Raw genomic sequence first — 13,182 nt, 5'->3', positions numbered from 1 at the left:
TAACAATGGTAAAGGAGTTTTACTCAGAAAATAAGTAAGAATCCATGAGTCCATGATCGTATAAATAAATAACAAATGAGTAGGGAATGAGGGTAAGTGTTTTCTTATAAAATACAAGTAATAAACATGTAAGAAATGGTAGTATTAGAAAAATCACCATTTGGCTACTACATTTGCAATAGTTTTCTTTTTCTTTTTTTTTCCCCAGTCCAAAAAATCTTTATGTTCCTTTATTGGAGCAAGATTCCTGACCAGTATACAATGATGTATTCACTAAATAGAGACCTGTGCAGAAATTACATACTATCCATCTAGATAGGTTTATTACACTTGGCCTATTGATAGAGTTCCATTCATAAAGTTTTATACATCAAAAAGCTTTGAATTCGACCAGGTTGTCCATTAATTCATTAATTCATCTCTGAAAAAGTTAAGTGGCATTTAATTTTACCTACTATATTTTACAGCATTAAAAAGCTTAGGCATTAGGTAGCTTCTCAAAATGTTCTACGCGCGATGGCATTTAGTAGAGGCCACCATCTAGCCCTGGTTCTGGTTCACAGACAGGTCTCATTTGAGAACGATTAAGCTAAGTAGCTGGTACTGAGAGACAAAAGTACTCCTAACCTGAGTTACATAACCACCAATATGGGCTTCTTACTCCGACAGCCTATCATCTTGGCCACATTTTATAGTGCCAATAAAGACATGCCGCAATAGCCCCGTGTGTAACTCAGCATTACAGCACCAGATCTGTCTGGTGGTGTTGGCAGGCACTATTATTATGTCCAGGTAAATCCAGACCCATTTTTTAAAATGCCAATTTGATGTACAAAGATAAGGGTACAACATACTCAGAACTGAATTTTGAGCTATCTGGTATTCCAAATGATTTGCAAATTGTCATAAATTGACACCAAACTGTATTTGTGATGTTTCTCAGCTATGGAGACATTGATACATTGAAGAAAATGCCTTTATTCAGTCCACATAGCCCTGAGGTCATCCTGCAAAGTGCGCATCCAAAAAATACGTAGTTACGTTGACAAACTTTGACAATATGTTATACAAGTCAAACTTGAAATCTATTCTGAGAGAAAAGCATCAGATCCTTTGTGTACACATTTAGTTTTATCGTAACAAAGCAACTTGTACACTTTTAACGTTTAAAACTGAGCATCATCTTTTCTTTCCAGAGAAACAAAAAGAAATTTTAAAAATAAACAGGAACAAAATTACAATAGAGAAATGTCAATTCCGAATAAAATCCTACAGGTTCTGCTGATTCTCCCATCGAGTGGCAGGGCTCAAGTCACCATTAGAAGAGAATTTTATAAGTGTCATCTTAAACTGCAAGGATGTCCGTTAAACATCACAATTAAACATACCAAAGGAGAAGCCATGTTGTCAAAATGCCCACTTAACCCACCCAAACATCTCAAACCCACCCTTTGCTGACCTTCTATAACCACCACCACCCTTTTTTAGTTTTTCTTTCTTTTTTTAAACAAGAGATAGTAGACAGATACATGTTGGTAAATACTAACTGTCCATATTCACATAGAGACACAGTGTAATCCCTGAGCCCAATATACAGAGAAAGGAGGAAAGAAGCTAGAATTCTGTGCACCACTACACAGGGCCCAGCACCCTCCAGCTTCCAGCAGAGCTAAGGGAGCAGAAGGTTTTTCTTTTTTCCCACAGAGCACGGTGGTGTTGATTCCATAAAGTTTCTTGAGACAAGAAGGGATAAAAATGAATTTGGAACAGAAAGGGGCAGAGATTCTTTCCCCACTGTATTCTGCTCAAAGCACATCTCCCCCAAATAAGGTAAGAACCATGGTGTAAAGGAGAGAACAGAGACCTCAAAAACAGGGTGACTGAGCACAAGAAGGGGGGAGGGAAGAAGAGACTGCAACTTGCTCCCAGGGACTGGAGAAAATTAAAAAAGGTTGGAATCCATCAGTGTTCCATTAGTCATCTTCTCCTTCATCTTCCTCTCCTTCCTCCCCTTCCTCCTCATCTTCATCTTCATCACCTTCATCTTCATCACCTTCATCCTCATCACCTTCTTCATCAATACCTTCCAACACTTCCTCCTCTTCATCATCATCATCTTCTTCCTCTTCTTCCCCTTCTTCACCATCCATGTCAGGAACCAAGTAGTACTGCAATGGATTTGGCCAAATATCATCTTTGATGAATTCTCCTAACTCATCTGCACCTGCATCAGAGTGGTCAGTAAACCAGGTAAAGGAGCTCTCTGGTTCCCCATGCTGTCTCTTCCTGCTGGCTTTATTCTGTGTTTGACTTGAATGTTTCGTCAAATCCTTTCCAGATTTCCATTTGATTTCAGTGGACTTTGAAGATGGATCACCACTCTCATTCAGATGAAATTCTTTGGAGAGAACTTTATTTTCAAAGTAAGGATTTTCATCAAAATAAAAATCTGTTCTGTAACCTGATTTAATATCTTCAAATTCTGTCACTTGAGGATGGCTGACAAATCTTTTTGTTTTGATTTGTTTTTATTAATTTTTAATTTTTATTTTTTGTTACAGATGTTTCTCCTTTTTTACCCCATTGGCACCCCTCCTCCCTATCACCCCGGCCCTGGCCCTGGCTTTGTTGTCCATGTCCATTGGTTATGCATACAAGCATATAAGTTCTGTGGTTTATCTCTTCCCAACCCCCACCACCCCCTCTTCTGAGGGATGTCAGTCTGTGCCCTACTTCCATACTTCTGGGTCTACCGTGTCCCTCAGACTGTTATGTTCATTATATTCCGTATATAAGTGAGATCATGTGTATTTGTCGTTTTCTGCTTGGCTTATTTCACTTAGGATAATACTTTCCAGGTCCCTTCTTGTCGTCTCAAAGGATAAGAGATCTTTCTTTCTTACAGCTGCATAGTACTCCATTGTGTATATGTACCACTGCTTTTTATCCATTCGTCTACTGATGGACACTTGAGCTGTTTCCAGATCTTAGCTATTGTAAATAGTGCGGCTACAAACATAGGGGTACATATATTCTTCCTGATTGGTGTTTCAGGCTTCTTAGGGTATATTCCTAGAAGCAGGATCACTGGGTCAAATGGAAGTTCAATTTTTAATTTTTTGAGGTAACACCATCTTGTTTTCCATAGTGGCTGCACCAGTCTGCATTCCCACCAGCAGTGTACTAGAGTTCCCTTTTCTCCACACCCTCGCCAACACTTGTTGTTTGATGACTTGTTGATGGTGGCCATTCTGACAAATCTTGTTACCCCAAAATTTGGGATTTTGAGAACAATTCTGACCTCTTCTGAAAAAATGGTTGGCGGAGTTATATTTCTGTTCTACTTTCAAAATCTCCTCACTGGCTTGTTCATTAAGTCTGTCAATTTCATTTTGTACTTCATCAATATGTTCAATTGCTTCTTGCTGTTCTTTTTCTCCCTTTGTCAATTCCTGAGGGGTTGACTTCTTCTCTGGGTTGGGGGCAAGAGGCAGTCACGGTTTCTTTGTCTGAGCTGGCAAGGAAGACTGGAGTTTGGGGGCCATGCTGTGAGGAGAGTCGGAGAATGAGACAGAAGGGAAGTCCCATGGTGGGAAGAAGCTATGAGAACTGAAGCAATAGTTTTCTTATATGAAATTCACCACTGGATGTTAAATATAGAGGGTAAAATATTAATAAGGAAAAAGTTATGTTTACACAGTATCAAAATAGCTACCCAAATGATACCTATGAATTACAAGGTTAAAATATTAACTTTAAAAAATTGAAAATTTTACCGTAGAGAACATGAAAGACACCTCCTTAGCCAATTGTTCAAAGAGAAAAACACTAGTCATTGAAAATTTAATATCATATGCCTTCTAATAGTATGCACTGTGGTATATCTGCTAAAACCCTAAGCCTGAAATATACATATATACACACATACATATGTACATACATATACACAGAAGGTAAACATAGTAAAATGTTAACCATTGGGGAATCTGAGTGAAGCTTGTTCAAGAATTCTTTATATCATTTTTACAACTTTTCTGTATCTTTAAAATCATTTCAAAATAAGAAGTTGACAAATCCTTTATCGCTGTGGGAACAATGCCCAAGAAGGAAGGAGTCCAGGGCATCACTGGAATCAGGACACTGTCCCCTGGGACTCCAGACCCTCTGGCTCCTGGACACACAGCTCCCCAAAGGGCAGTCAGAAGCCAGCCAGAAGCATGGGGACTTTCTCTCTGTCTCTCATTAGTAATTATGTGTTATCTATGAACTCATTCCTCTGGAGCCGGTTAAGGAAAATGAAAGTGTGTAGAAGGGCTAGGGCCACAGATACTTCTTCTAGCTGTCTGGGTGTTAGGCCTCCTGAAGGAAACCTGAGAGTTGGGTGACAGTCTGGAGCAGAAGGTATCTGACGGACCAAAGATGGGCACAGGTCAGAGGAGCTGGACATCTGCGCTTGGCGATGGATCAGCCGGTGTGCTGGTGTGATCATGTATGAGTCTCTGCATCCGTGACTGTGGGTGTCTGCATGTACTGTGTGCTGTGTACGTGCTATTTGATAGTTGCATGTGTGTGTGTGCTGAGTATCTGACTCACAGCCTGACTCTTTTCCTAGTTAGACCTAATCTGGACCCTTTTCAGTGCATGTAGACAAGTTAGCCTCCTTGGGTGTGGCCAGGGACTCCTGACTCATGCCTGTGATGGTCAATGCTGGTATCATAGCTGAGCACCGGGAGTGAGACTGTTGTCTCTGCTGCTGGACGAGAAGATGCCCGACCTCACGGGGAGCCAAGGTCAGGTCAGAGAGGGCTCAGACCTCTGCTCAGTGGTGTGTGCTGGGGCACAAGTGAGCTGTTTTTGTGGGGGACACATTCGTGTGTGAGAGCAGGAAGGTGTGTTGCTTGGTTTCTGTGTGTGTGTGTTACCATGTGTGTGTGACCGTGTGTGTGACCACGTGCATGGGTGTTGGTGGTGGTTTAATGACTGTCCTGTGACTGAATAGGCCTAACTGCCCCATGCTCACTGCCTCCCCCAGGAAGGAGATGGTCAGAAGGGCAGTATCTCATTAATAGGAGGGTGTGCGCTGCTAGTTGTGAGTGTGTGGCTGGGTGTGCATATATGTTGTTGGTGTACATTTCTTGTGAGATTGTTGTATTGTTTGTGGTCTTATATGTTTTGAGTCATATGTGTGTACAATGTTTGAGTTCTGTTTCTGTGGTGAATTGAGTGTTTACCAGGTGTGTTATGAGTCGGGTGTGTTGATGTGCATTGTGATTTGTTTGTGTGTGAGTGGTCCATCACTGTGTTTTGGGCATGTCTCACTCTGTGTTACTTATGACTTGTATGTATGCATATGAGTGTTTATGAGCTGAGATACATATGGCTTATCCTTCCCTTACGATGGGGACGTGCTCACAGGTGATTGAAATCCATCAGCACTGTGTGTGTGGGGGTGTCTGATCTGCAGCTGTGACTCAAGTATGTCCTTAACTGTCCTCCTTCTGGGGTAACACGAGCTGAGATAACCACACTCTGAGCAACTCCCAGGGTCTTGAAACAAACTGCTATCATTTCCATGTACCTGAGTGGGACTGAGTCGCTCAGAGTTGTGCTACCTTTTCTTTTTATTTTATAACCCTTTATATTTATCACCAATATTTACATTGTTTTTAGTTTGGGCTTATTGCTCTTTTATGCTTTTTATTTATATTTTATATTTTTTGACAATTGTTTAGTTTTTATTTCATATTCATAAACTTAACTCTGCTATCCAGCTAGGCTTGGAAAGAGTAAAGAAAATATGGAACTCAACGAACTGTGGCAAGAGCGTGAATATTATAGACATTTCAAGCAGATGGGGGTGAAGGGGTGGCTCTCCTGAGCTACAGAAGGAATGGTCTGGTAGTTAGGATAAAACAAGTTAAATTTACGAGAGTTGTCCACAGTCAGCAATGGTGACCTTTTTGCTGGTCTTGCCATTCCTGGACCCAAAGCTCTCCATGGTTGTCACAACATCCAGCCGTCTTTCACCTGGCCGAAGACCACGTGCTTGCCATCCAACCACCGAGTCTTGGCCGTGCAGATAAAAAATGGGAACCATTTGTGTTGGGTCCAGCATTTGCCATGGACAAGATGCCAGGACCTGTGTGCTTCAGGATGAAATTCTCATCTTCAAATTTCTCCCCATAGATGGACTTGCTGCCTGTGCCACCCTGGCACATAAATCCCGGGATAATTCTGTGAAAGGAGGAACCTTTATAACCAAATCCTTTCTCCCCAGTGCTCAGAGCACGAAAGTTTTCAGTCATCTTGGAACTTTGTCCGCAAACAGTTCGAAGGTGACGCAGCCCAAGGGATCGCCATCGACGACGATGTTGAAATACACGATGGGGTTCACCATGGCGAGGCTTAAGCGGTTCCGGTACGACGGTGTCTGCAGGGCCTTTTTTTTAAAAAATCTTTCGTGTTGAAAGTATTACAGATGTCCCTCCTCCATTTCCCCCCATCGTTGCCCCATTGACACCCTCCTCCTTGCTTCTGCCTTCACAACACTGTTGTCTGTGTGGATTGGTTGTGCATATGTACATATAAGTTCATTGTTCTATTTCTTCCTGCCCACTCCCGTTTCCTCTGAGCTTTGTCACTCTGTTCCCTACTTTTATGTCTCTGGATCTATTTTGTTCATCAGCTTATTTTGTTCATTATATTTCACAAATAAGTGAGATCATATGACACTTATCTTTCTCTGACTGGCTGATTTCATTTAGCATAGTACTCTCCAGGTCCCTCCATGTTGGTGCAACCTTGTTTTTACTTTTAGACATCCCAGGGTGGGGGAACACTCCACGCATCATGCTGTGTGAAGTTATGGGGCAGAATCATGATCCTGTAACAGTGTGACCTTAGGAAAGTTACTTAATCCTTGGCCTCAGTTTCCACATCTGTAAGATGGATAGAATTACACTTGTTTTGTGAATCTTACAGAGACTCTCACTAAATAGTATAAGTGGAAAGAAGTTAATGTTTTTGAGAATTTTTTTGTCAGTTCGAAAGCTTATAAATACAAAAGAATGAAATTATCCAGTAAGAGGACTGTGAGAGTTAGACAAATTTGGGTCTTCAAAGCTCTAAGATAACACACTGTGCTTGGCTCCCCTAAGAAAAGGAGAGGCTCCAGGTATAACGGTAAAGAGCATGGGTTCTGTTCACAGAGACCTGTTAGAGTGGACCCCATGAAGGAGCTAATATTTGGTGATTTTTTATTTCTAAATAATAGTAATACATATATATTGTTATGTACACCACATATCATATACATGATAGATACAGATGTACATACAATTGTGAGTTTGCTATTGTGTCCTCATGGTACTGTAGTTTGTCTACAAAATTTGTATCACTTATTCTTCTATTTAATAAAAGCTAAAATAGGTAAATGAACAAGAATTCTTAGTATAGCTGTGAAGAGGTCTTAAAATCTGGGAATGCAAGGCTGATGTGTGGATCTAATTAGGAAATGTAGGTCAGGTCCATAGCCTAGTACCCAAATGTGCACCAAAATGTTCAACAATATTATGAAAGATACTTTGTGGAGTATTATGGTTACAGAGCTATTCTGGCAGCAAGTGGGTTTAAGTGGCCATCTCTGGAGTGTCTGGGAGTTTACAGCTGTGGGTCATGGGGACCAGGCAGGGTCACAGGAGGAGTGTGACTGTGCTCCAACAAGGACACTCAGCTCTGCAGTCTCATGTTACCTTAAGGCAGAAACGACTGACACCAGTTAGCAGAGTCTCATCTTCTATTTCTGCCACAGTGAATGTTATGGTTTGGCTCTGATCTAGTGCAGAAATTATCCCTCCAAGCTCATCAAGATGCAAACATAGCAGTGGGGACCTTGCTTTCCTTGTTCATGGTGCATCTCAGTCTTAGGAGAGGTCCTGACACTGACTTGATGTTCAATAAACAATGGTGATGAAACAGTAAATACACACTTGCTTCTGTGCAATGAGGTCTTGTTGACTGATTTGGGGGTTCTATGATTCCTGGAGCCAAACTAGGATAGACCAAAGATGCACACATACACAGGTGTGAGAAATTAACAAGAGTGTATTTTAAAAGTCATGTCCTGGAGAATTGTCATATGAGATGTGATTGTCGTCCTTTGCAGATTTCTGAGATTCCCAACTGTTCTTCATCTCCGGCAGACAGGAGAGCAGCATGAGGCCTGAGAACCAGAGCGGTGGGTTCGAGTTCTTCCTCCTGGGGCTCCCCATCCGGCCAGGGCAGCAGGGCTTGTTCTTCACCCTGTTCCTGGGCATGTACCTGACCACGGTGCTGGGCAACCTGCTCATCATCCTGCTCATCAGGCTGGACTCTCGCCTGCACACGCCCATGTACTTCTTCCTCAGCCACTTGGCCTTCTCTGACATCTGTCTTTCCTCTGTCACTGTCCCAAAGATGCTCGTGAACATTCAAACTTGGCGACAATCTATCTCCTATATGGGATGCATTTCTCAGTTGTATTTTTTCTCATTATTTGCTGGTCTTGACAATTACCTTCTGGCAGTGATGGCATATGATAGGTACGTTGCCGTATGTCACCCTCTGCACTACACCACCATCATGCGGGAGGGGCTGTGCACACTGCTGGTGGCTGTCTCCTGGATTCTCTCCTGTATCCATGATTTGTTGCACACCCTCCTCTTGGTCCGACTGTCCTTCTGTGCTGACAATGCCATCCCACACTTCTTCTGTGACCTCCCTGCACTCCTGAAGCTGAGCTGCTCAGACATCTCCCTCAATGAGCTGGTCATATTTACCGAGGGAGGAGTGGTTTTCTTGCTGCCACTTGGCACTGTTTTCGGCTCCTATATCCGTATAGGGACCATCATCCTGAGGGTCCCCTCCACTAAGAGACTCTTAAGAGCTTTTTCTACCTGTGGCTCCCACCTCTTTGTGGTGTCTTTATATTATGGAACAATTGCAGCTGTTTATTTTTTCTCCTCGTCACGGGATTCCAAACACATAATTGCGTCGGTCTTGTATGCGATAGTTACCCCCATGCTGAACCCCTTCATCTACAGCCTGAGGAACAGAGATATAAAACAGGCCTTAGCAATGTGTGCAAACAGGATTAACTTCTTTAGGTGGCAAACACAAAATCCTCCTGTTGCGGTCAGGAGCACAGTGAGAAATGTCTCCTAAAATTATCTTAAAGTTGACATGTTCAAATAACCTTACAAGAATATCCAATCTGTTGTCATGTATAAGTGTTTTATATGTACACTACGTCACATTTGCTACCTGGTTTGGTAATAATTTTTTATTCCTAATTGATATTTTTTACTTGTCGATCATCTCTTATAAGATATACACAAAATCTTATGCAAAACATGTTGCACAATGATAATTGTGGATTTGTCTCTTTTGTTTTGAGATGTCAGGGTTTGCTTCTGTATTTTTTATTTATGTTATAGAAAACTTAGTTATTTAACATCATGACCTGCTTCTGGTGAACTTTCTTGTCATTTTTTAAAAACTAATTCTGCCCTGGCAGATTTGGTTCAGAGGTTACAGCGTCAGTTTGCGGTCCAGAGAGACCCGGGTTCGGTTCCAACTAAGGGCACGTACCTCGGTTGCAGTTTGTCCCCGGCCCTGGTTGGTCGTGAGAGTGGCAGCCACTCGATGTGTCCCTTTCACGTTGATATTTCTCTCTCTCTCTTCCTTTCTCTCCCTCCCACTCTATCTGAACAAAAAATGGAAAAATGAACTCGGGTGAGGATAAAATAAATAAAAAAATAAATAATTCTTTTATGGTGCTTTGATGACTTCAAGCTGATTGTGCACATCTCTTCCCCACTCACAGTCAATGATATCATGTTGGCCGACTGCAGTCAGCCATGATGAGAATAATTACACTATAAAAATTGGTACGTGCTACAAAGCAAGGCTGTTAGAAAAAGAGAGACATGTTTAAATCAATAAAACTGAAAGTTTTTTTTTTCAGAAGAGTCAAATTTCCAAATCGCTGGTGAGAATGGCTTAAACAAGGAAAGCAGAAATAACCAATATAAGGAATAAATAATGGGATAGTAATATAGATCTTGTAGACCAATAAACAGGTAATAAGAGGAAATTTTGAAGAACTTTTTTTTAATAAAGAAGAAAGGAAACCCAAATGGTCTATAAACATTAAATACATTGAATCGACAATTTAAAATTTCTACAATCTCACAGCCCAGAAAGTTTCACAATATGCTCTAGGAGGAAATAAATCCAATGATACTTATTGCATTTTTAAAAATGCATTTAAGAGCACACCACTTCATTTATAATTAGAAAAGTTTCTAGTGATGGGTCCTACCTTAACACATCATCTAAATCTGATATTAGTATAGCTACTTTATAACTATAAATATAGACATATAGAGATAGATGCACATGGAGATAAAGATACTAGCACAGTACAGATGGTAAAGATGCAGCTTTCTGGTGGTTAGTGGATACATGGTATTTCTATTCTATCACTTTATACTTTTCTTTGTCCTTATATCTGTGAGGTGTCTATTGTTAAGAGTGCAATGCTGGATTTTGCTCATTTTATGTAGAGCAACAATTATAATTCTGGAGAAATGTGTCTATTGATATCTAGTGTAATCACAATACATTTGAATTTATATTTTCCATATTACTATGTTTTTGTTTGATACATCTGTTTGACATATCTTTTCTCTTTGCTTTTGAGTAAATATGTATATATTTTAAACTACATTTCCCTCTATTAACATATTAATCATATATTATTATTGTTTTTATAATTATTTTCTGTGCTGTATGCAGAGATTACATCTTACTTTTGCTTTAATTTTAATTATGGTTTAATATACAAAACATGAAATTTTACCACTTAGGCATTTGAGGTATATGCTTCAGTGGCATTTTGGACTCTCATCACCAATATCTCATTTTATGACAAGTAAAGCAAACTTTATAAAACATCAGTTGAGTATTTTGTAACTGTGAAAGAAATAAGAACAAAGATATCTATGAATCAGCATGAAGAAATATTAGGATATATTGGTAAATGGGGGAAAATGCAATGTGTAAAATAACATTTATAGCATGCTACAATTTATGGACAATGAAGTGGAAATGAAATATATGTAGGTCAGCCTACTTGAGCAAAAATTAATACAGGAAGAATTCAGAACTATCAGATTGCTTACCTACAGGAGGTGGGGCAGAAGGGATGGGGATGAATATAAGTATTAGTGTAGTTCTGACTATGTTGTCTTCTGCCATCAAAAACACAAATACAAGAGGTGGTGAACAAAGCAAAATAGAGTAAAACAAAACAAATCAACCCAACTATACTTGAAATTAATACCACAATTAGACCAAAGGGGGAAAAATAAATAACCTAAGTAGTTTTTGGTTTTAATGCTCACCCAGGGTCATTTTTGCATTTATCTTCAGATAGAGCGGGTGGGAGGGGGGGGGGAGAAAGAGAGAGAAACATCGACGTGAGAGAGACACATCGACAGGCTGCCACCCACACGACCCCAACTGGGGCCGGAGATAAACTACAATGGAGGTACGTGCCCTGAGCAGAAATCGAACCCAGGACTCTCTGGTCTTCAGGCTGATTCTCTAACTGCTGAGCCAAACCGGCCAGGGCTAACCCAAGTAATTTTTGAACCCAGAATTTTGTCTATATACTCTCACAATAAAACAAAAAACACCTGGAGACAGAAATTGAAGCTGTACTTTATGTGTAATGACAGTGGTATAAGTTCAAGAGTCTTAAAGAACTTTGCTGTATTAAAATAATCAGCCAATAAGTAAACATGAGGGGAAAGTGGTGACTCCTCGCTCTCGGGGAAAGGGGCTACGTCCACGGGAAAGGAGAGGCTGGAAAGAACTCCACGGTATCAAACTAGAATTGGAGATAATTCAAATTTATGAGTTTTAAAATATATAGATCATGCCCAGCTGGTGTGGCTCAGTGGATAGAGCGTTGTCCCATGGACTGAGAGGTCTTGGTTCAATTTCCAGTCAGGGCACATGCTGGGGTTGCAGGCTCGATCCCTAGTAGGGTCCGTGCATGAGGCAGCTGATAGATGTTTCTCTTTCACATCAATGTTTCTATCTCTCTCTCTCTCTGCATCTCTCTCTAAAAAAATCAAAACATATTTTACAAAATGTATAGATTGAAATTTATAGGTTATTTATCAACATCTATACTGTTCCCATGCCTCATTCTTTCTCTCCCACTCCTGACCCATATCCATATTCCTTTAGTTTCTTAGTTTCTAGATTTTACATCTTGTGTTTCTTTTATACATAATTCCCAGTTGGCTTCTATGAGATCATTTAGAATCCTTGCAAACAATGAATACACCAAAAACTTCCAAATGACTCACAATGGTAATGGATTTATATCTCAGAGAATAGAACCCTGAGTCCATAATGACACAAATGAATAAATTTAAAAACTAATGAGAGTGGAATAAGGGTAAGTTTGTTCTTATAGGAGAACACAACTAACAAACAGAGAAAAAGTGATAGAATTAGAAGAATCACTATTTGGCCTTAACACTTGCAGTATTTTGTCATATAAGAATGACCAATGAAGTGCCAAAGGTATGTTTATATAGTATCACAATATCTTCCCAAATATTACCTATCAATTATAAGGTTGAACTAGTAACTTGAAGAAAACAGTAGCTTTTCTGTAGACAACCTGGCACACACCACCTTTGCCAACTGATCGAGGATAAAATCATGAGCAGATTAACTGGAAGCTGTGCCTTGTTGCTCCCAGCCCCAGACCAGAGCTGCAGCTAAATTGCAGAGCAAGTAATTTGAAAGAGCAATTGAAAGATAGCTATTTTCAAAATTGATAACAAAGAGTACACAAGTCACATAGAGACTGGTAAGAAGGGTGGAGATGTGAAAGGGAGACCCCCCCTTATGCAAGAGTGGCTGCAGCTTAAAATCAAGAGGGATATGGCGGGCACAGAACTCCCTCCCCCTAGGAGCATAGGGTCTCAAGGTCTCAGTCCCACACAGGGTTCCCAATCCCAGGGCAACAAGGATGGGAAGAGGAACCTGTGTAGCCCTGGGGTTTGGAATCAGTGGGCATTCTGTCCATCTGGAAGATTTGAAGTGCAGCATCCTGGGAAA

General features: G+C 40.5%; 1 protein-coding gene and 2 pseudogenes across 1 annotated transcript; 1 reads left to right on the top strand and 2 right to left on the bottom strand.

Moving 5' to 3' along the window:
* Positions 1-1,898: 1,898 nt before the first annotated feature.
* Positions 1,899-3,545, bottom strand: LOC118630016 (annotated as a pseudogene).
* Positions 3,546-5,923: 2,378 nt separating this feature from the next.
* On the bottom strand, positions 5,924-6,397 carry LOC118629817 (annotated as a pseudogene).
* Positions 6,398-8,214: 1,817 nt separating this feature from the next.
* Positions 8,215-9,201, top strand: LOC118629814 (olfactory receptor 1J4-like). Its single transcript, XM_036261458.1, has one exon. The coding sequence runs from the start codon at positions 8,215-8,217 to the stop codon at positions 9,199-9,201; it is 987 nt and encodes a 328-aa protein (XP_036117351.1).
* Positions 9,202-13,182: the final 3,981 nt, after the last annotated feature.

Source organism: Molossus molossus, unplaced genomic scaffold, assembly GCF_014108415.1.
Source record: "Molossus molossus isolate mMolMol1 unplaced genomic scaffold, mMolMol1.p scaffold_m16_p_14, whole genome shotgun sequence".
Classification (NCBI taxonomy): Eukaryota; Metazoa; Chordata; class Mammalia; order Chiroptera; family Molossidae; genus Molossus; species Molossus molossus.
The sequence above is the reverse complement of the archived record's forward strand: the minus strand, read 5'-3'. Positions and strand labels throughout refer to the sequence as shown.